Source organism: Astyanax mexicanus, chromosome 20, assembly GCF_023375975.1.
Source record: "Astyanax mexicanus isolate ESR-SI-001 chromosome 20, AstMex3_surface, whole genome shotgun sequence".
Classification (NCBI taxonomy): domain Eukaryota; kingdom Metazoa; phylum Chordata; class Actinopteri; order Characiformes; family Acestrorhamphidae; genus Astyanax; species Astyanax mexicanus.
Window position 1 is genome coordinate 2029318 of NC_064427.1, and position 22310 is coordinate 2051627.

The following is a 22310-nucleotide window of genomic DNA, read 5'->3' on the forward strand; positions in this document are numbered from 1 at the left end:
CTGAAAAAAAGACTAAGATAAAGACTAAGAATAAGATTCACACTGGCACATTTATTCACATTTATAAAGACAATCAAAGAGCAAGCAATTTACAATTTATTTAAACATGATTATAGTGTTGACATCTTTTCTAAGACTTATTTTTATTAATACAAAGTTTAAAAATAAAATGCCATATTCAGTAAAGCTGTAATAACAATGGTATAGATAATTTTACAACAAATTACTGAATGCCTGAACCTGCTGTATCATTCATACCCTTTTTAACTCTTTAATTTTACATGATTGACAGATGACATGTCTGAAAAATGACATGTAATAGAAAAAGTGTGGTCATGTTTGTTTCAGATGGTCCTTTTCACTTCCCATAGTCCTCACCTGAACTGTAAAAGAGTGAGAAAATACAGAAATGAATGAACTGCAAATGAATCAACATTAAAAACAACAACAGCAGTGTCAAACCACCATAAGCAGATTACTTGTGACTGAAGAGACACTTACTGCGCTCTTAAAGATGGAGCCAGGTTTGTGAAAGATGGACCGTTTGGATGATGAGGTTCTCGCAGGCTCGGGTTTGGCCGGTTCGGTTTTGGGCGGTTCTGGCAGTGGTGGATCTGGTAAAGGCAGATCCTGCAGCATTGAGAATTGCAGTGACGGTTCGGGGTATGGTGGGTCGGGCAGTGGTAGCTCGGGCAGAACTGAGGGCAACCCAAAGCTATCGTAGTTTCTCTGTGCAGGCAGATCCAGAGGAGACCCAGCCAGTTCATAATGCTTCTTTCTCAGCTCCCCCAGATGCTCACGCTCACGCGACAACTTCGACTCCAGCTCCAGAACTCGCACCTATACACAGGTATCAGGACAGGTACACAGATAAACACTTAATTAACCTGTTTATGTCTAAATCTGTCTGTATTCTCTGAGCTTGTCTGAAGAAAGTTTAGAAAAAGATTAAATCATATAAGTAAAAACTGAATTATTAGTGATTATACTGTGCAGTCATGTCAGAATGTTATGCACAGATTGAAGAACAGGGTGAAAAGAGTATTATAATAAAGTATGCAGAGAAACAGCTTCAGAACTACAGTCTGTAATTATTATAAAACTACAAAGTGTTCTATATGATCAGTGGAGCTGATCAAATATGTGACTATGATATATATGTCCATGACTGCCAGGAACCTGCATGGATGTCAAGAGAGTAGTGCACTGTTCCACTGTGCAGCATTGCTTGCACAAACATAATGTTCATGGAAGAGTCATAAGAAGGACAACTAACAACATATGAAACTTCAATTTCCCTGAATTTACCTGAGATTCCATTTCCTCCGTCTTCAGTTTGATCACGGACATGCTTGAGAAATCCATAGGGCCTGTAGGGTGGCATTATAAAGAGTTATAAACACAAAAATAATAGGACACTGGCTCATGCATCGTTTGTCACACCACTTAATGTTATATTAATTTTTTTTAATGGACTGAACTATTTTGATGTTTTACTGCTCTCCAGAGCCCTTTAATGGGTTTGGCTAAATATCATTTCCACCAATTTTCTCAACACAGTGCCACATGTTCTTCACAGTTTAAAACTTAAACTTTTAATTCCACTCACTCTTATCCTCGATCTGCATCTGTCCAGCCTTGGTTGAACTCACGACGACTGCTGCCATATCGTTCACATGACGCGAGGCCTGCTGCAGCGTGTGGAGCTTCTTATTGCTTCGGTCAGCTTTTACCTGCAGAACCAGAGAGAAGAGAGCTGATAATGCTTCTAAAACAGTTGTGTACCTTAATGAGCCAAAATATTATGATCACTTATAATATGGAAACTAATTAACATGATGATCTCGGAACAACAAACAGTATCTTTTAAGTGGACTTTAAGGATTTGTTGTAACATATGTCTTCCTGAATGAGCTGTACAGCATATTTTATACAGGTGTAGAAGAAAGATGTTCATAATAATTTCGCTCATCAATGTATGAACTGTGCCTGTGAATATTTACCTTAGAGGCAGCCACTAGCTGGGCAGTGCTGGCAGCAATCTCATGTGAGCACACGATCAGCTCTTCGTATTTGCCTTGGTCTGTCACTACTTTGTCAGCAGACTCACTGAATAAGAAGCATAGATCATATAGCTCATATACTGTGTATTCAGCAAACCCAAAGTAGTGCACAGTTTAAATAATAATTTTAATACTGTTTTTGTAATCCAGGTTACTGTAAAACAAAATGAAAAGAACAGACTACTCTCTTATTATTTTAAGTATCAAAGAAAAAAATTGGACAGCACCTGTATACTATCCAATAAAGTACAAAATCCATATAATATTGTAGAGGAAGGTCTAAGGGCCAAAATGTTTGTATTCATAAATTCATTCAGGTGTGACTGGGAATTGTACATTAAAACTGACTGATTTAGTTTAGTAGTGTGTGTCTGTGTGTAAAGTGTTTTAGTGGTAGTTGTATGTAGATTCAGATATTATGGTATGTTCCACACTGCAGACTCTAACTAACTCTTTTATTTATCTTCTGAGAACTGGACTAAGGCTAAAATACCCTGGATCAGCCCTGATCCCTTGTCACTGGATCAGATTAGGACATCCCTTACAACAACCAATGGATAAAAGTGAGATATGGCCTATTTCTATGCGACAGCACATATCCTAATACACTTACACCATCTGAGTGGCAGTCCATCCTACAGTTTTGGAGGCTGAGATGAGTCCCTCAGTCCAGCAGGAATTCTTGGCGTAGAAGTCTTTAATAGAACCCGCTCCCTGTGGAGAGAAGAGGCCATTAATAAGCCTCATATTTGATGGATATGCTTAGCAAGTTGTTTTCTGTGCTTACCCGACCACTCTCCACAATGTCCTTCTGTAAATCTGTGGCAGCGGTTACCAGCATGTGAATGGCCTGCAGGGAAACACATTAAATCAGCTGAAATTCCACAAAATTTTGTATGCACAAAATATCGCAACATATTGCGACACTATTATTAGAAATACATTAACTTGCTGTATAAATAAAATATTCCCCACCCATTATTCCTAGTTAACTCACATCTCTGAGAAAATACAGCTATTTAGTTAAGTTCAAAGACAAAAGCAGGCAGAGACTTACTCTCATCAGATCAGAGCAGGAACCGATGATACTGAGGTAAAGATAATAAAAGAAAAAAGTGAATAAAATTATATAAACAGAACATGTATACATATACATATGTATACATGCATAGTACATGCAGATGAATTATCTGGATTTTTAAATGATTAATGACAATCTAACCTTTGGTTAACCTCCAGTTTCAGTCCAGAAGTATCTCTTCTTGCTTGGCTTAGAATTTCCTGTAAAATAGAAGCATCATCTTTAGCCAGGCCAGAATTACACCACCCAAATTGTAAATACTGTATATATATATACCCAATTTGTATCTACAATATGTATGTATCTTCAAGATATACAAGATGTATCTCCTAAATATATATGTGTACATATATATTTACACACACAGTAATGCAATCTAGCACAGCACTTACATCCATCCTTAGAACTGCATCCTCAATAGCGCTGGAAGTAGCAGCCATCTCCATATCCACCATGTCCGCCAGCTCTGCTTTCTGAATGTCTGCATCTTTGCGTCTCAGGTCCTGCAAAGAGTGGCTAAAGATTAGTTCTCTCACACATATAGAGCTCATATACACAAACTACTGTATTAGGTAAAAAGTATTTCTTAATATTTCTTGCTTTTGGGCTCCCCCTACAGTCAGAGATACAGCTGAGAGATACAGAAACATCACTAAAAGTGAGAGAAGTTTGTGGACTGAGGCAGTAGATTAACATTACAGGATTCTACACTAATGTGGGCATAACACACACATACAAACTCACATGGCCTTGGTTGAGGATGCGTTGTATCACATAGCGGATGGCAGTGGGGTCAGCTCGCAGCAGGGTGGGCTTCAGCTTGAGTTCTTTAAGGAACTGAAGGCAGTGAGTGGCACAGTCTCGGCAGTTATCTGTCAGCCCTGGATACAGGTGGAGAAGGATGAAAAACCAGTGGTCAGACTGGGGTAGTTATTTTGGACAAATTAACCACATACTATATGTGGACAAAATCAAAGATATTAAAAAGAGTTTATCCTCCTTTTGTTGTATTTTTAATTGTATTGCTTCTTCTACACATTTCACGTTTGTATGTGAGGCTGTGTGCATTCTTACGGTCAGCTTGGTCAGTGGGCACAGAGTGGGCAGTGGCAGCTCCATTAACTATAGTGTCCGCAGCGAGGTGAGAGAACTGGGTCACTGCTCTTAACAACCCACTGGCATCTGTGAAAAAGAGTATTTGATCACATTTGCTGCTTAAAGAAAATTAGTTAGACCTGTCACGATATACACTGAAAAATGCAATTACACATTATTGTTAAAAAGCAATGCATAAAAATAATTTTAATTCTAAATAGTATTTGTAGCATTGGAATTATAATACAAAACTTTAAATACCCTAAATAAAAAAAATAAAATAAAATACATTTACTGTTGCTATGGTATAGTTCTTGCTTGCAGAGGTGTTGCTAGGTTTATTGCTATGGTGCTTGCAAAGTGTTGCTATGCTTTATGTTAAAATTTTTGCTTAAATATTAGAAACATTTGGCATTTGGTGGAATGCAGATGCATTTAGCTAATCGATCCTTACCATCCATGTTTCTCAGGTATCCAGCGTGGCTCTGCTGCATCTTGTCCATGGAGACCAGGGTGGTCTCGGCCCGGTTGATCAGGTACTCTGGTGTTTCAGATGTTTAGTAAAAAGATAGAAAAGTAAGGAGAGACTAAATCACACTTGTAGAATGTTTAGTGTTTAGTGCTTTTAGTTCTGATATTAAATGGAGGAAGGTGTACCTGGAGTGGAAATGCAGCGTACATGAACGGGGTCGTCCACTTTGGCCATGGCGTCCAGGATGATGCCCTCAGCCTCCACCACGGCACACTGCAGCAGGCAGAACTGCTCCTCCTGCAGCTTCTGCTGCAGCACGGACTCCCGACTTGACTGAACAGAAACACATTCCCAACAAATCAGATGCACTGACAACAGATTTGTTTTTAAGTCTAGAAAAGTTCTAATCTGTGTTCACATTACAAATGCTACAGCTTAACAGTGTGATGTAATAAAACCACAATCATGGTGCTATTGCTGTTGTGAGGATGGGTATTCTATCTAGGAAAACAGATAAAAGACTAGAAGAGGATAAAAAAAGATAATTTTGCATCAGTTTGAACTGTTTTCAGACAGACTAGTGTGAATGCAAAAAAAAAGACACAGGACTTTTCTGTTCTGTTTCTGACCTTGGCCTGCAGCTGGCTCTGCAGGGAGCTGGTCTCTCTCTGGCTCCTCTCTCTCTCCTGTATCAGAGTGGCCTGGTGCAGCTTAGCCGCCTGGCGCAGGTTAACCAGCTCAGCCTCCTGCTCTTTAACTGAGCGCAGCAGTACCTCCTTCTCCGCCTGAAGCCCCACCAACACACCGCTCATCTCCTCTCCAACCTGCAACACACACAACATAAAACATGTTTACAAAGGTGTTCTGCATAAACGTCAATTATCGAATAGACAGTTTCATAACATATTTATGGTGAACAGGTGATCACTGAGCTCCAATAAGGTTTGCTAACCATAGCTATGTAATTTACCACCATTACTAGCATAGTAGAGAGGGGCATTTTGGAAATTAAAATTGTGTGTCAATCTGGCAGCCCTCATGACCTTTGTTTCAGGGGAGGGGCACAAGTATGGCATAAAACCCTATCCAGTGTTTCGAAATTGGAACTTTAACTTCACTATTTACAGTAAAATATTTTTTTGACTATGGGTTTCCTCAGAACATTTGCTTGTGAACGTATTTGACACAATCAGAGGTCATTTTTATTTTACCTTGTGGTAAAAAAGAAAGAAAGAAAGAAACATGTACTCAAGTACTCACCGATTGCTTACTGTTAAGAGCACTCTGAGCATTAAAGGCCTGCGCTCTCATCTCCTCTAACTCTCGCTTCAGCCTGGATATCTCCAGCTGCTGATCCTGCTCCCGCCGCAGCTGCCGTCACACACACAAAAAGAAATGTCAAAATTGGAGGCTTTTTAAAGATTCATTAAAAAAAGGTAATGCAGCTAACTATTAATTATCCCTGCTGACGTAAAATTGTCATTAGTAATATTAATATATTGGTTAAAGGACCCCTTAATTAAAAAATTATGTTTTGCAAATTAAGGCAAGTTTTTGTAGTTCTGTTTCTTCACAATTCTCACAGGATATTTTAATAGTGTGTGTAAGATGTGCGTTCCTTTATCTCATTTTATTTCTTTATCTATTCTTAGTAAACATACAGCAAATTAAATAAAAAATAGATGTAATCTTTACATAGCAAACAAGTCTGAGTTGAATGGCTACATCTGGGGTCAGTAATAAGTAATTCTAATCAGATATTTTACAGAAATATTTAGTTTAGGAGCCACTAGTTGTTGTTGTACTGACTATCTGCTGCAGCTGGTTCTGCAGGGAGCTCATCTCCCTCTGGTTCTTCTCTCTCTCCTGCTGAAGGGTGGTCTGGTGTAGGAGGGCAGCCTGACGCAGGTTAGCGAGCTCAGTCTCCTGCTCCTTCAGAGAGCGTAGCAGCATCTCCTTCTCCGTCTGCAGCCCCACCAACACACTGCTCAGCTGGTCTCCAGTCTAAAACACACACACATACACACACAATAAAAATAAAAATAGAACTTAAATAGTAGTAACGTCTGCTTCAGTGCCTAAATGGCACTTATACAACCTCTAATTTGTGCGTATACTACTGTGTTTTTTACACTACGTTTTATGTTTCAGCTCACAGGAGTGAAATTCAAATTAAACACCATAGCAATGCCAGTACCAGTCCTGTTGGCTAGAGAGGCAGTCTGGATTTGTTAAACAAATAGAGATTTCCAATGCTTTCGTAATATATTCACTAGGGATGTAACAATTCAATGTATTTTTCTGTATCGTGTTGTATTGTACCATATTGGACAGTACTGTATTGCATTGCATTGCATAACATTGCATATTTTGAATTGTATGTAGTTTTTTGTACTGCATCAAATTGTGTTGCATTGAATTCTATCACACTGCATTATTTTGTAATGCATTGTATTACACTGTATTGTATTGAATGCATTATATTGATTTGCAGTGTACTGTATTGTATTGTATTCTACTGCAGTACATTGTATTAAATTGCATAGTAGTGTTGCAATGCACTGACTTGTATTGTAATGTACTGTTTTGCACTGCACTGCTTAGCCTTGTACTGTGCTGTATTGCATTGTAGACTACTGCATTATATTGCATTGCAGTGTACTGCATTGTATTGTATTGTGTTGTGTTTTATTTCATTGCATTTTATTTTTTTGTCCTGTACTGCACCGTTATTATTGAAAAAATACTCACTGCCTCTTTAGTATGAAGAGCACTCTGGGCACTCAATGCCTCGACTCTTTTTAACTCCAGCTCTCTTCTCAGTTTATCCAGCTCCAGCTGCTGCTCCTGCTCCCGACTCACCTGTAAACGCACAGATTAGGTCACTTTAAACCCACCCAAAAGAGAAAAGTTGATGTAGCCTACTGTTGCAGCCTGTTTGTTAGAATTTACTGCTGTTGTTACTGTTATCACTTAATAGTTCCTGCCCAAAAATAAGGCTTTAAGTTGTGAAACGCTGAAGCACAACACTACAAAACTGATTTTTTGAATAAAGGTGGAAATAATAATCCAGCATCAGCAGGCAAAGCTTGCATACAGTGTGTAATTTAGGTGTTATACCCACTTTTTCCTGCAGCTGGTTCTGCAGTGAACTTGTCTCCCACTGGCTCTTCTCTCTCTCCTGCTGCAGAGTGGCCTGGTGAAGCTGGGTAGCCTGGCGCAGGTTGGCGAGTTCAGCCTCCTGTTCTTTCATAGAGCGTAACAGCATCTCTTTCTCCGTCTGCAGCCCCACCAACAGACTGCTCAGCTGGTCTCCAGACTGTAACAAACACAGACATGCAAACTGAATACCTTGCATATCTTAGATATCCCCCCCAAAAAATACAAAATATTCTGTATATCAAGCATAACTTTTTTTATTTGTGTAGCTAATTGAAATAAACTGTTACTAGCACTGTCTGTTTCAAATAAATCAAATTAAATCGAGGTCAGTCAAATACATTTTTCAATGTAGTCCAAAATGAAGTGTGAACCAAGCAGTGAATTCTATGTACCGCTATACCCCTAACTGTAATATAATCAATAAAATTAGGACAAACCTTTTCTTTGGTCTGCAGGGCGCTCTGAACTTGTGTTATTTCAGCTTTCCCACTCAGCAGCTCCTGCTTCAATCGAACGATTTCTGCCTTCTGTGCTTCAAGCTAAACAATCAGATTATCAAATGGTCAGAGGTGAAAAATTTAAAAATCCAATGCAAGAAACACAAACACGAAAAAAAAAATGTATTATACTTATTCTGAACAAATTCTTATTTGTCATGCCATGTGACTTTTAATTTTTATGGCGCTTTACACTGACATGCCTAATGTCGTGGCCGGAGTTGCCTGTCTGTGACTATGACATATTCCTTGTTCACACATTATACAGGTGTATACTGATTTTAATCTTAGGTGCTACCAAGAAGCTTAAAGCTGGCTAAGACAAAGAACAGGTATAAGGAAGATCTACCATCATGCTGTTTTCCTGCTTGAGCTTCTCCAGTTCTTCAGCCATCTGCTGTTTGGCCCTCACCAGCTCCTCCTGGACATGCTGAGTGCTGGTTAGCTGCTTCACAGTGTCTGTATTCTGATGAACAAATCAGCAGATTATGCACAAATTATATATATTTGGATTGGGACGTCATAAAACACCTGTAGGTGTCCCAATACTTTTGTCCACATAGTATACGACTTATGAAGGGTTGAGTACCTTTCTCATGAGGTCGGCATGTCTGGTGACCAGCTCAGCATGCTTTTCTTTAAGTCGAGAGAAATGAATCTGGGCAGTCTGTGCCCGGCCTAAAAGCAAGACAAAGATTATGAGATATTATTATTGTACGCTGGAATGGCTGGGAATGTTCTGGACTCCTGAGAAGCAGAAGTTGATAGCATTATATTACAGTAAAAGGATCGAGTGTGACAATCATTTTTAACTTAATATATGTTTTTCTAGATTCTATTCTATGATCAGCCATTACATTAAAACCACTGCCTAATATTGTGTAGGTCCCCCTTGGTCCCATTTGCAAAACGTGAAACGTGTTGACACATGAACTTCACAAGACAAGACACAGACAGCACTATAGATTGAGTGAGTTTCTGTAAGGTGTAGAATAAAACAGGACATATAGGACAAAGACACTTACTGCCTGCGTCCTCAGCGGTGGCCTGTATGCTGGCGGCCACTGCGGTCTGGGTTCTGAGCGCATCCACCTCCATCCGGAGATGCTCATTCTCCACCAGAGCCATCTGCTTATGGGTTCGCTGCTCCTCCACCTCCGCCTCCAACTTATTCACCTGCTCCTTCAGCTGGATCACAGCACGCTGGGCCTACGAGCAGGCACAAAGACTCTATTAAACTCAATTCAGCTCAATAGTCACATTTTTCAGCAGTGACAGCAGGCCCACACTCTAAATAATGGTTTGGGAGTTTTGGATGCAGTGCAGCGGATGTGCAATTGGCTTTGTTTTACATTGTAGATGTTTTCTATTTAACTGTAAAGCTTAGCCAGATGAATCTACCTTTCTTTATTCTCTCTTCTTCATGTCTTCCTTATTGTTCTCTCATTGTTTCAAATTAAAAATGCTCTGCAGAATTTTGTGATTTGTCAAGACTAGTACAGAAATATTACTACTGAAAACAGGATTTTAACAGAAAACAACTGATAGAACAAAACACACACACACACCTCTGCTTTAAAGATCTGGATTTCAGGCTTCACCGCTTCCAGCTCCTTCCTCAAAGACACCACTTCACTCTCCCTGAGAACACAACCAAAATTTTAAACACAAAGCTGAAAGCACAAAGCAAAAAAAGTAAAAAAAAAAATACGCCTTTGCTGGCTAGAATAGATCATTTCTGGAAGTCATTTACCTTTGTACAGGTACATCATTTGGTGGATCATATTGGTTGTATGCATAAAACTGCCCAGAGAGACAAAATATGATTAAGTAATGACACAAAGTTATATAAATATTTCAATTAATTAAATGCTGAAAATGACAAACTGTCGTACCATTTGGTATCCAGGGCCTTCAGTGAAGTCCAGCTGAGTCTCTGTGTCATCATCTTCAGGCAGCTGTTGATTTGGAACCACCACTGGTTTGACATATTCAGCCAGTGATGCGGCACGCAGGAAATTCGGAGGGGACTGTATTCAGACAAGTACAAACAACACATTTAAATAAGTTAAAATGACAATAATATTGTTCATAGTATTATTAATGAAATAATAATTACGAAATATATAATATGTGCTAATGATGTAAGTACTTGCATGTACTTGAATAAGGATTACACGTGTATTTTTATTTGTACTCAAATTTTAACATTTTAGTTTTGCTGCACTAATATATTGTATACACTGACACCAAAATGCAGTTATAATCTTACATCAGGTAGATCAGGGATCTGGATGATAGTTTTGAAGAACTCCATGCTTCTCGCTTTTTCAAAGAACTTGGTGAGACTGAGAAACATAAAACATTAGACACACACATTTAGCAGAAGGTCGACAAATTAACACATTCAATTAACTGTGGGTAAAGCTGTAAAATCAAAGAGCAAATACAGCGTTCACCTCTCAAACTGGTCACGGAAACGTTCTCTATGTCCTAGAAGAGCATCCACTGGTACACCTAGGAGAAAAAAGACAGAAAACAGGCATTACTACACAGGTGAACATTTAATATCTTTCCTGACAGGCTATTTACAAAGGAATGCTAATGTTAATTTAACAAGATTATTATAGATTATTTAGTTGGTGGGTCATTTTTAGCACTGCAGTGACACTGATTGGAATGGTAGTCTGTTTGTGTGTGTTATGAAGTTGAAGTCAGTGGATACAAAAAGTAGCATGGGCCTTATGTGTAACTTCAATCATTAGGTGCAAAAATCTTATCCTATTTAATTTTACTTTTTTTTTTCATTATTATCACTACTTCACATGATGGATCTGAGCTGAATTAACATTAAAATAGAGTGCACTCACGGCTGTGTAGCTTGAAGAGGAGTTTGACAAGGAAGTGACAGAGAGGGCTGCAGTCCTGGATGACCAAGACTAGAGGAGACAGGCGGCACTGCCCCACTGAAGTGGTCGAGCTGGTGGAATTTGATTCCATCTGCCTGAAAACTGCAAAAAAAATTATACAGGAGGTTAAAATGTAAGCTAAGGCAAATAAACATGATTGTTTTTTTTTATTAGTAACATAATTACCATTAATTATCAACTGTTTTCTTTTTCTTATATTAGAAATGTATAACTATAAATATATTTGGCAAAAGCAACATGAAATACTACTGATGTCCATTGGTTCTTTGGGTTCATTTTATAAATATTGCCAAATTGATGCCTTTACCACCTTCACAATCACATGAACCACAGTTTTCCCATGAATTTTATTCCAATTTGGACTTAACTCTTTTGCTCATGTGTAATTACAAAGAGAAAATATGAGCTTACCTGTATCCTGTAGCAAAAGCGCTGCATCCATGTAATCAAGTGCCTCATTAGTTGTTTCAAACCTAATCATAAAAGATAAATAAAGCCCATTATAAACTAATTATATAGTTCTTTCCTAGGTTTTTTGTAGGGATGGAGTTTTAAAACTTGCAATCAGGAGAAAATACTCACACTTTGTTGATGTCAGCTGCGATAAACCTCTCAAGAACCTCATCTGGAGTTTCGAGATTAGCTGGAATCTCTTTGTACTGTAATGGTAAACAAATAAAATTTACAAATATTATACAAAAACCTGAACTGTCTGCTTAACAGTACACAGGGGCCTACATACCTTACAATGGAACTCGATTTTGATGCACAGGAACTTTGAATACAGTGCAACAATGTGCCCATATCGGTCATGGAGGCTTCCCTACACAACACAGGACAAAAAAATAAATACCTGATCAATGCTAACAACCAGTAGTATTACAATTCCTACTATTCAATTATAGATTCAATACAATACAATACTGTTTTTTTTTTTTAAACATAAGATTTTGCTCAAAATTGATCTTTTTTTCACTTACCCATAAGGTTCCCATTTGCCGTACACTGGGGACGTGTCCTCGGCTATCTCGCACCGTCTGAAAGTGAAAAGAATAAAGTGGTCACTTTATACAGTTCAGAGTCATATGTAGATAATTATATTTAAAATCCATAATGAACAGACTCACGTTGGGATGGCCATCCCGCAAGATCTTGTGGACCATGTGGCAGAACTTCCAGCTGAGGATGGCATTACTGGCCAAGGGCAGACTTACAGCATGAGACCAGAATGTTACAGCTCCACCTTCTTTATGTGTTCCCAACAGGATCTCTGCACTGAGGTTAAGCATCAACCATTTTCAGAGCAAATGTAATAAACTAAAAAGTGGTTAATATCTGCTGTTAGTGTATTAATTCTGTTTTGTGGGTTTAGATAAGACTACTCACCCTATAGAAACAAAAAAACAGTAATATTGAATTTTAAGATATGTTTGGGGTTACTTAGACAGTGAGCAGGCAAAAATATATATAACTACTGTAGCTTTACACAGTATGTTACATATAGCAAAGAACAAGACCCTGTCTGTAAATGGTACACAAACATTTTAGGACAGTTAAGATAAAACAGAAAGATAATAAAAACAGCTATTATTCTGAAAGATACTGCGGGCATATTTCTCCTTTATTGCCGCTTCAGTAGTAGTGATGGACTTTCCAATGCTCTGGAGCTGAGGAGTGAGAAAAAAGCAGACAATAAAAATGGTTATTTTAAAAGGGTTCATACACTTTTTTTAACCAATACATTTCCATGATTTTTGCATGCTTTCATGGCCAATTTTCTTGACCATACGATTTTCAAAACATCAATGCAGACGTGGATAATAAAGCTAAAATTACATATCAAAAGTGATTATAGTAGGCCTACAACTTGAATCTGATGAACATGTGTTTGTTAGCCACAAGATGATAGCAACAAATAGTATTACATGTAAAAAAAAAAAAACATTTATTAAGCTACTTTACAAACAATATAATAACTTGTTTGCGTGTTCTGCTGAGGTTCTAGCTTTTTTTTTTTTTACCTGTAGTTTGACGAATTGCTCCTTTTCTGCTGCCAGAGCCTTTTCAGATTTGTCCGTTTTGTCGCCCTTTGCCTTGGAAGACATGTCTCTCTGCCCTGTTCTACAGCAAACTTTATAAAAAAATAAATAAAAAAAAATAAATAAAAAAACCTAAAGAAAAATGAAGAAAAGTCAAGTCCAAACATGTTATAAACGTTAGCTAAAAAGCTTCATTTAGCTAGCTAACTAACTAGCAGCTAGCTAGCTCAGTCAATTAGCCTTAGATTTATAATATTGTAATGTGCTGTCCATGCATAATTCGAAACTTGAGAGAAATTCTATGTTGATTAATTGATTCAAGCAATTAAACATAAAAAAATAAAAGTGATTTTCTTTCAAATTCGCAGATTAATTTAATTTAATATCTATGTAGTGTTAGCTAGCTAGGCTAATTAGATGGGCTCAGGTTGCTAGCTAGTTAGCCAGGTTAGCTAACTTATGATAACTTACTGATTTCAAGTTGGGGCTATGATAAAAAATAAATATATCACAATATTTAAAAAACATTTTAATAATACACAATAATGAACTGTAGACATGTAGACAACATGTAACTTAGGCCTACAAGTAGCAGCAGATTTGTAACCTGTTATTTAAATACTCTCCCAAATTTATTTAGTATTAAACTATTTAGTAGATAGTATTTCTTTTAATAAAACATCACTTTACTCCTTCCAATAAAACAGTACACAATAATATGCTGTTTGTAATAAAAACATAGTTGGTCTAAGTTTATTAAGCAATGAAGACATCCTCGTAGGCCTATGTGTATCATGATAACAACATATTTCATGATAGGATGGGCTCTGTTGGGCTAGCTATATTTTAATACATTCCATACATTTTCTCAGCTCCATTTGTTATTCACATTTCTTTAATTAGCTAGCGTTAATTCTTTTAGGATTTTTTAAATGTCCTTAACAGGTCCAGAAGCTAGGTTAACAAACCTAGTTAAATTAGTGAAAAATGTGACATCTAAGCTTATGCTAGCTAACTAAACATCTCTATCATAGTTCTCTAGGTTTTCCCTTCTATGACACTACTATGCTTTATATACAAGAGCATATAAACAACAAAGAAACATCAAGGAAACATTTTTTTATGGAATTCTGTACATATTAACATCAAATACAGCTTCATTATAAAATATAAAAAAAACATAATACTCAAATTCAAGCTTAAAATCGTAAAACTCTCAGTGTAAGATATGTAACATAACATTTGTAACACATGTTTATAAATACCTTCAGAAAAAATACCTTTGGTTGTTGTGTCAGAGTCCCTGAGCTGTGAGTTATGTAAGTCCTGAGGTTTTAAAATAGCCCAAAAAGAACTTGGGAGGGTTAAATTATAGAAGAAGACATCCTCTTCGTACAAGCATACAGGAGAAAAAGCACTGTGATCTTCCAGCAAATCTTAAAATGGACAAACTGGCAGGACAGTTCACCCTTCCTTTACAAACAGGTTTGATGGCAGTGAAACAGGAATGACAAAGCAAGGAGCACCATTGAGCCATCTCGTAAGACAGGTTTAACACAGAGAAACAAGTCTAAAAATAAGTTATAGTACTTGATTTGGTTCACAAGGTAAGTTAGTTTGTGAGATTAATGTGCATAAATTAAGTTTACAAACTGTTTTTAGAAAAGCAGTATAAAATCCCCCCCAAAAATCCCTTCAATTCAGTCTGCAAAAACGTAAACTTTGAATGTTAAAAATTATGTCTTCAAAAATACTGCTACTGAAATATATCCAACTTTGAGTTCCTTCAAAATATTTTATTCACATGTACAGTAGTGTGAAGGAATGCTGGGAGGCTGCTAAGACGTTTTGAGATGTCCATGTGATGTCCTCCATCACTGAGTTTTAATGGAAGATTGGCATCAAAGGGACTGTTGACTACAGTCTTCAGGTCCCAAGAGCTGCTGGTCGCTCTGGACTTCAGAATCAACAACCTGGTGGAATATTAAAGTAGAAAAACAAACATTAGTTAAACATTGCTTAAGCATTAGTCATTTGTTTCCTTTAAAATCAAAAGATATTATTTTAACAGGTTAGCAGCATGCACAGAAATTAGAAATTTGTTTTTAATGTAAAAAAAAAAAAAAAAAAAAAAAACCTGATTTCTCCCAAAAGCAGAAACAGTCAATATATTCTTTTAATTATAAGGGAGCATCTTTAAACATGATATCATGGAATTCTACAATAATGAGAATCTACAAATTTACAAATCTCTGAAAATTAAAAAAGGTGTACCCTGATTTGCTGCTTTTCTTCCAGGGTATTTGTGGAGGACTGGGAGTGGTTGTGACTGCCGCCATTGTTATGGTTATGGTGGAGGCTGCAGCCCGGGTTACAGTGAGAGGTGGGGCTCGGGGTGGGGCTCAGAGATGTTCTAGATGAGCGTTCCAGGCTGGCCACCATTTGCTGCGAGTCTGCCAGCAAGCGCTTTAGACGACTTGTGGATGAGGTGTACTCCTCCTGCTGGAGAAAAACATGCAAATGTTCTTTTTTTACAATTTGCATTTCAGTTCAGAAGAGAAATTAACGTTAGTCTCCATTACTTGTTAGCTACATTATCCTAGTAATTCCAGTGGGAAGGATACCTGGCTGCCACTGGCAGTGATGTTTAATGATGCAGCCTCTACAGGGACCGGGCTCCTTATACTACGTGGTGATGATATGGGGTAGTCCATAAACAGACAGGTCACATCCAGTGGGCTGGGTAATGGAGTGAGATTTATTATCAAAAACATAGATACTTCAGAATTACTAATAATGACTAAAACAGTGATTAAACTGTTTTTACAATAATAAACTCAATTTCGCTGGTTTACTTTCACACATAAGAGTTCAATTTGAGACAAATTAAATAGTATATTCATTGTTTCTTCCTAAATCAAAGGTATTAAAAAGGGATTTTACTTTTGTTGGAGTAAATGTCTCTACTGTCCAGAGAAGACTTTTCTTATAGATTTTGGAGGACTCATTCGATTGTATTCATCAATAAAGTATCAGTATTCATTTGAATTATTTATTCTCACAGTAGGCCATACCTAGAGCTCTGCGGGTCTTTTCTACGTACATCCACCACTAACACTTGCTCCTCTGTCTCTGTCTCACTGCAGTTAATGAGACCCACGATGTCCACTTCACTTCCACTATTACTACACTGGATTATTATGGGATCTGGCTTAGCTCTGGGTCCCTCACATTCACAGCAATGAGCTGGAGTTTCACAGCTGCTGTCTGCTGGTTTCTCCTCCTCAGCAGAAGTTAAATCTTCCCTGCTCAAGGTCTGGGTGGCTGTGTGGTTCATGTCAGCTGATGCACTGGCACTGGTGGCAGTGGTAGACTCTGGAGTTGTATTTGTGTCTTTGATTTGGCACTGCTGATTTCCTGACTCCTCTATCTCAGGTTCATCATGGGTACTATGCCCTGACTCTGCTCCTCCTACAAAATCATCCCTAAAACCATAAACATGCTCCTGTTACTTTGAGCACTTCTTACAAGTTGTCAGAGCCTGATGCATGTTACAACGTTATTACACATTACTTTTAAAGAGCAATGAACGTTTTTCCAAATAATTACAAATAAATTCCAGAATATGCAGGTTAAGAGTATATAAGTACTTAGAAATCACAGAGTACTAAAATTAAGAGTATAAACACATTGAGAATCTCCTTACTGAGCTAAAATCGAGCTCTCTTTATCAGGTTTCTTAATCAGGTTATTAGACTTACCAGTACGCTGTTTATATGACCACATGAAAAATCAGACAACTGCAGTAATCTGATTATGAACAGATTACTGAGTGCATGTAAACACACTCATTGATTAATTGTTGTGACAGGCCTAGTGATCTCATCACCACACATACCTGTCCCGTGACCTCTGACATTCATACTGTCTCAGTGTCTCTCTGCTGCTCTCTAGGTTTAGCTTCAATAACTGCAGGTCGTTCTGCTGTTTTTCACACACCTGAGACACACACAAACACACACAGAGATCACAATATTAAACCAATATGTGCAAATACCACCTTTATATTTCTAATATCTGCATGTATGAACTGTATAAATAAAACTAAGTTACACATTTTTCTGGGTTTATCATGTGAAAAGATCATGGTCAGGTCTGACGGAGCCACCTGAGGAGAAGTGGAGGAATGTGGAATAACCGGAAAACACACAACACAGGAAACAGTAAAAGACTATTAACTGACCCAACATCTAAAAAGCACTGGGCTTTATTGATCAGCCTTACATAAGCAGTGCATAGGCTTTTCTCTTTTAGAATAATTTTCATTGGCTGAACATAGCATCATAACATCCATATTTTGAGTCCCTCTGTAGTTGCTACTTTATGCTCGGAAAGCTGCTAACTGCACTATGTAATACTGAAGCAGGCATGACAATGTTTGCACATTTTATTAAAATTAATAGTATAAGTAATATTACTCTACCACCTCAGCCCATAAATTTATCTTACTTTCAGTGATACTTCTTTATCTCTCAGCTTGTCCAGAAATGCATGTGTAAAACGTGTTCTTCAGAAGGAAGTAAAATTACAAATTACACTTTCTGGCTCCAGGAGCAAGACATATTGCTTTAAGAAAATTAATAGGAATATATTGGTATATGAGGCTCATTGTTTGCAATGTTAGCCTTTAAGTACAGCACAGCAGGAAGTACCTGTCGCAGACAGAGGAGCTCGGACTCTGTGCGCTCTTGCTTTGATCGTGCGAGTCCAAGTAACTCATCCTTCCAGCTTTCACCTTCACCTGACCAACACAAAAGAGGACAGCAATCATGTTTATGTTCTAGGGGTGTAACAGTGCATATATTAGTATTAACCTGTTATGGCATGAGAGTCATGTTTCAGGGCATGGATGGACCTGCATTGAAAATACTGTCATTTCACAAGAACATATGTCTGTGGGCATTGTGGGAACTGTAGTGATTAAGGAGTATCACACTGGTAACTGGTACCCCCATGCCTTATATCTCTTTTCTTTCTCCCTCTTGCTGTGGCATGTAGAGAAGGAGACTTATATACTTATTTTAGTCCCACCTCTATATGCAGTAAAAGCAAGTGGAAAGAAATAAGCAGCACAAATAAAGAAGTACTGAAAATACTGCACATAATTATACTAATATACTGCACAGTGCACACAATGATGATCTAACATGTTGGGTTTTTTTATTCACTGGAAGCTGTTTACTGTATTTAAACACTTCAGTTGACTAATCACTATCTTACCTGCTAGAACCAGTTCCTTCCTGAGCAGCTGGTTCTCCTGTTTAAGCTGAATGAGCTCTTCTCTCTGACTGTTGTTTTCTATGGTCTTCTCCTGAAGCTCATCTGGAAAAAAGAATGATATACAGTATTGTCAACAAGAGTGAATTTTAATAATGTTCTGGACAATTAAATAAATATGTGTAAATACAAACTAACGACTTTGCCATTATTAGACAGAAAAATAAAATGGATAAATATGTGCTGTTTCTCTAATGGTTCATATAAACAAATATTTATCTTATCAGTCACACAAATACTTTGATAAATTGGTGCAAATTGGTGTTTGTGAGACAAAGAAAAAAAATTGTTAAATAAACACATGTAGTACCTTTCAGCTGGACGTTATTAAATCTGGCTTCTCTGAACCGACGCTTGTATTCCTCCGCTTCCCGTAACAGTTTGCCCACACGTTCCTGAGACTCCTTTAATGATGTTTCGGATTCTTGCAGCCGATTGGTCAGGCCTAAGATGTGACTAGTGGCTGCCATCAGGTCTTTGTCCTGATAAAATATAATTATATAAATTAAAAACATTTTTGAGGAAATTGTAATACCACACGCATGTAAATTTAATGAATAAAAAACATAATTCTTAACATGTATGTACCTTTAATTTCAGCATGGAGTTGAGCTCCTCTTCATGAACCTGCAACTGGCCAACCTGAGACGAGAGAGTCATGATGGTGGTGTTCAGACTCTGATTCGTCTCCTGGGGGAACAAAAAAAAAAACAATACAAGCATTTCAACAGAGCAACTTACAGCCATTTGTTGCCCTGTTGCCTTTTTGAGTAAAATGTCTGGAGTTTTATTGTATGTAATAAAACTACAGAAATACGGTAAAATATTCTGCAAAGTAAGTTAATTTCAGGTGTAAACTATAATGACATTAGAAAAGAAAGCTGTAGCGTTACCTCCAGGCTGTGGCGCTGTTGGCTGCTGTGCTCTTGTCTCTCGGTTAGCTCCTGAAGTCGCTGTCGGGTCGTGCTGAGCTCTCTGTAACTGTCCTTCTCCTGAGCTTCCACGACCTTCAGACGCTTGCTGATGGCTCGGATCACCTCATTACGCTTCCGCAGCTCATCTACAGACCACATACAGTCACAGCATCTCAGTTATTTAATAATGTGACACATCAGTGACATAAAACAGACATTTCACTAATAACCAGAATGCTTCAGCCAATTAATAGTAATCTATGTAAGAATAAACAAAAGAATTAAAGTCATTTGGGAAAAATTAAGTTACGTCCTAAGTATAGTGTTAATTAGGTCTGTATTTTATATTTTTTAAACACATATGAACTTGCATTCTTGTTCAATAACTGTTTTTGCCTCTGTATCTCTAAGCACGTCCAGAAATGCATGTGTACATCGTGTCCTTTAGTGGATGCTCACACTTCTTGACTGTAGGCAGAGCCCCAGAGTCCAAAATACCATTTCTTAAATAATGCTGCTGATGTTTTATGAGTTGCAAGTGGGGGGGACATTAATACTAGCTGATATTGATGACCTTTTTGTAACAATAATAATAATAATAATAATAATAATTTTTCACGTCCCATTTTTAGTAAGATTAAGCCTGCTCACCCTCAAGCCGTCCACACCGCTGCTCCAGAGTCAGCACTCTCTGGCGGTCCTGCTCCCAGGCCTGGAGCTGGCTGTGGTGGGCCGCTGCCATGGTGTTCAGCTCCTGGTCTCGGTCTTTCAGCTCTGCTATCAGGAGCTGCAGCTCCGTCCGCTGCTTTTCAATGGTAGAGATTTCCATCTCGAGTGCTGCAGTCTAAAAGTACAGGTAAAATTACAGAAAATTATTTTCTCCACAGTTAAAAATACAGTAAAAGAATTAAAATACAGATATTTAAGACCAGTAGTCATTTATATAAAATAAATTATTCAATTTAATCAATATATATGTATTACCTTAGAGCTCTGCATATAGGACAGAGATGATAAATGATTAGAAGGTTTCTGCGATCGCCCCGCCGTGCTGCTTTCATCTGGATGCTTCATTTACAAAGAAAGAGGATTTTAAGTTATGATTAAGACACTGATGCATAGTTAATGAAATACAATATTATTTTAATTTATTAGAACTGAGAGAATCTTCAGAGCCTGTTTACAAACTTCAAAAAACGAATTTAATGTTTTAAAACTGACATAATATTAAAGCTATATTCTGTATATTTGTATTAAATTTACTTGACAGTAAAAAAGTAATTAATAAGATGAGAAAATAAAAAAGCAAATTGTCTTGATCATAAAGCACAGCAGCTACTGGGCTACTAAACAATAGGAAAGTTCTAAAAAGGTAGTGTAACATTACACAAAGAAAAATTATAATTTATCTCAGTTTATACACTGGAACAGATAATACTGTGTCATCTAGTTACACATGAATAAAATAGATTTTAATATCTTTAATAAGTAAGTTACCATACAACATATGAAAAATAAACATATGTACCTTCTTTACTGGGGTGCTGTGCCAGGGATGCTGAGCCAAGGAAAAATCTGATAAATCAAAACGTGAGATGAGATTATGTAAATTGCTGTGTGACAGGGCCCTAAAAATAAATAGTTTAGTTCCAGTCCTGTACTAACAACACATCCTGTACTAATAACATTGCTGACATATACCCTGAAATATTGTGTCATATCACCCACCCCTATTTTTCACATCAGGGTAATACTTTTTACTGTTTTTAGAAAATTTCATACTGTTCTCATTCCCCATTATTTCTACTAGAGACAGATTATATCTGTCCAGTATCATTTATTTTTACTTTAATCCTGGATATATGGAGATACTTGGATATTATTTTTTAACTTAGTGTTTTGTCATATCTCCAAGAGTATTGTTATTACAAAAATACATTGAAATATAACTTTTATATATGTTTTGTTGCAGTAGTAAGTTTTTTTTTTTATATAAATATTTTTAATACCATTTTTTTCCAATTCATTAATTACCATTGCTGTTCAGGGTGACCTGTTTTCCAGTCCATCTGGAGTCTTCTTTCCCTCTATCCTCATCCATCCTCAGTTTACAGGGGTTTAAATTGCAGGCTTTTATATGTTTGGATCCAAAAGCTGCCAGACTGTTGTATAATACTAATAATATAATACTTTATAGTATAACACTATATAATATTATATAATAATAATAATACTAATAAAGTCAGTCAGGAGAGAAGCTCAGCACAGGCTGGAGAGAGGCAGCAGGTCTGAGTGCTGCTACAGCTGAACTGCAGTGTATGAAGCTGTAATTCATTAGTTATGATTTAAAACAGCAGCATTTCAAAACATTTAATACCACAGGCATTGTTTACTTACAAATTAACCAGCCAATAAGATTATTTGGTTCCTAAACATTAACCTTAAAATATTTAGTTAGCCAGCTAACGTTGCTCACATATAAAATTAGCACCTAATGATCTGTACAGCTAATTAATTAAAGTAGAAATGACAAATTATGATATAAATTCGTTCCTTGTCGACACAATTTAAACATTATATAGTATCGTTTCTAACTAACTTGAAAATTTCATGTTGTGTTTAGACTAAACTGTAGTACTCTAACTCACTGCCTGCTCACAAATCTGAGCAACATAGAGACCGTATAGAGAGGAGACCGGCCACTCAAGCATGTGTTCCGG

At 37.2% G+C, this 22310-nt stretch overlaps 2 protein-coding genes across 5 annotated transcripts; both read right to left on the minus strand.

Annotated features, from left to right (window-relative positions):
* Positions 1 to 29: 29 nt before the first annotated feature.
* On the minus strand, positions 30 to 14979 carry LOC103045136 (huntingtin-interacting protein 1-related protein). Of its 2 annotated transcripts, none has more exons than XM_007250282.4 (37): positions 14620 to 14979; positions 13322 to 13431; positions 12904 to 12967; positions 12428 to 12570; positions 12281 to 12337; positions 12043 to 12123; positions 11883 to 11959; positions 11712 to 11773; positions 11241 to 11381; positions 10830 to 10887; positions 10643 to 10718; positions 10266 to 10400; positions 10124 to 10173; positions 9939 to 10011; positions 9396 to 9579; positions 8960 to 9048; positions 8720 to 8836; positions 8311 to 8412; positions 7836 to 8030; positions 7463 to 7573; positions 6521 to 6715; positions 5972 to 6082; positions 5341 to 5535; positions 4897 to 5044; positions 4694 to 4780; positions 4219 to 4326; positions 3889 to 4025; positions 3537 to 3647; positions 3286 to 3344; positions 3121 to 3151; positions 2851 to 2913; positions 2677 to 2777; positions 2004 to 2109; positions 1610 to 1733; positions 1309 to 1370; positions 502 to 840; positions 30 to 383 (listed from the first exon to the last, which is right to left on the minus strand). In XM_007250282.4, the coding sequence occupies exons 2-37, from the start codon at positions 13403 to 13405 to the stop codon at positions 375 to 377; spliced, it is 3885 nt and encodes a 1294-aa protein (XP_007250344.3). In that variant the 5' UTR covers positions 13406 to 13431; positions 14620 to 14979; the 3' UTR covers positions 30 to 374. The 2 variants fall into 2 exon arrangements, with proteins under 2 accessions (XP_007250344.3, XP_015461585.3); XM_015606099.3 differs by having other exon boundaries at positions 14605 to 14979.
* A 125-nt stretch (positions 14980 to 15104) lies between these two features.
* Positions 15105 to 22217, minus strand: ccdc62 (coiled-coil domain containing 62). 3 transcript variants are annotated; one of them, XM_022680815.2, is made up of 14 exons: positions 21625 to 22217; positions 21119 to 21165; positions 20575 to 20658; positions 20242 to 20434; positions 19570 to 19736; positions 19265 to 19366; positions 18987 to 19158; positions 18620 to 18721; positions 18052 to 18140; positions 17238 to 17338; positions 16414 to 16824; positions 15964 to 16078; positions 15614 to 15838; positions 15105 to 15312 (listed from the first exon to the last, which is right to left on the minus strand). In XM_022680815.2, the coding sequence occupies exons 1-14, from the start codon at positions 21689 to 21691 to the stop codon at positions 15241 to 15243; spliced, it is 1947 nt and encodes a 648-aa protein (XP_022536536.2). In that variant the 5' UTR covers positions 21692 to 22217; the 3' UTR covers positions 15105 to 15240. The 3 variants fall into 3 exon arrangements, with proteins under 3 accessions (XP_022536536.2, XP_022536535.2, XP_022536538.2); XM_022680814.2 differs by having other exon boundaries at positions 15614 to 15841; positions 21625 to 22214; XM_022680817.2 differs by lacking the exon at positions 16414 to 16824 and having other exon boundaries at positions 15614 to 15841.
* Between the last annotated feature and the right edge of the window lie 93 nt (positions 22218 to 22310).

Excerpts from the sequence above, each read along its gene's own strand:
- LOC103045136 (XM_007250282.4), bottom strand. The coding sequence starts at position 13,405 with ATGTCTTCCAAGGCAAAGGGCGACAAAACGGACAAATCTGAAAAGGCT. Across the intron at positions 7,574-7,835 it reads AGAACCAGCTGCAGGAAAAA|GTGAGTCGGGAGCAGGAGCA; the intron begins GTGGGTATAACA and ends GTGCGTTTACAG. Across the intron at positions 3,152-3,285 it reads AAACTGGAGGTTAACCAAAG|TATCATCGGTTCCTGCTCTG; the intron begins GTTAGATTGTCA and ends TCTTTACCTCAG.
- ccdc62 (XM_022680814.2), bottom strand. The coding sequence starts at position 21,691 with ATGGATGAGGATAGAGGGAAAGAAGACTCCAGATGGACTGGAAAACAG. Across the intron at positions 19,737-20,241 it reads GCGGTGTGGACGGCTTGAGG|ATGAGCTGCGGAAGCGTAAT; the intron begins GTGAGCAGGCTT and ends TGTGGTCTGTAG. Across the intron at positions 17,339-18,051 it reads AGCTCCTCTGTCTGCGACAG|GTGTGTGAAAAACAGCAGAA; the intron begins GTACTTCCTGCT and ends TGTGTGTCTCAG.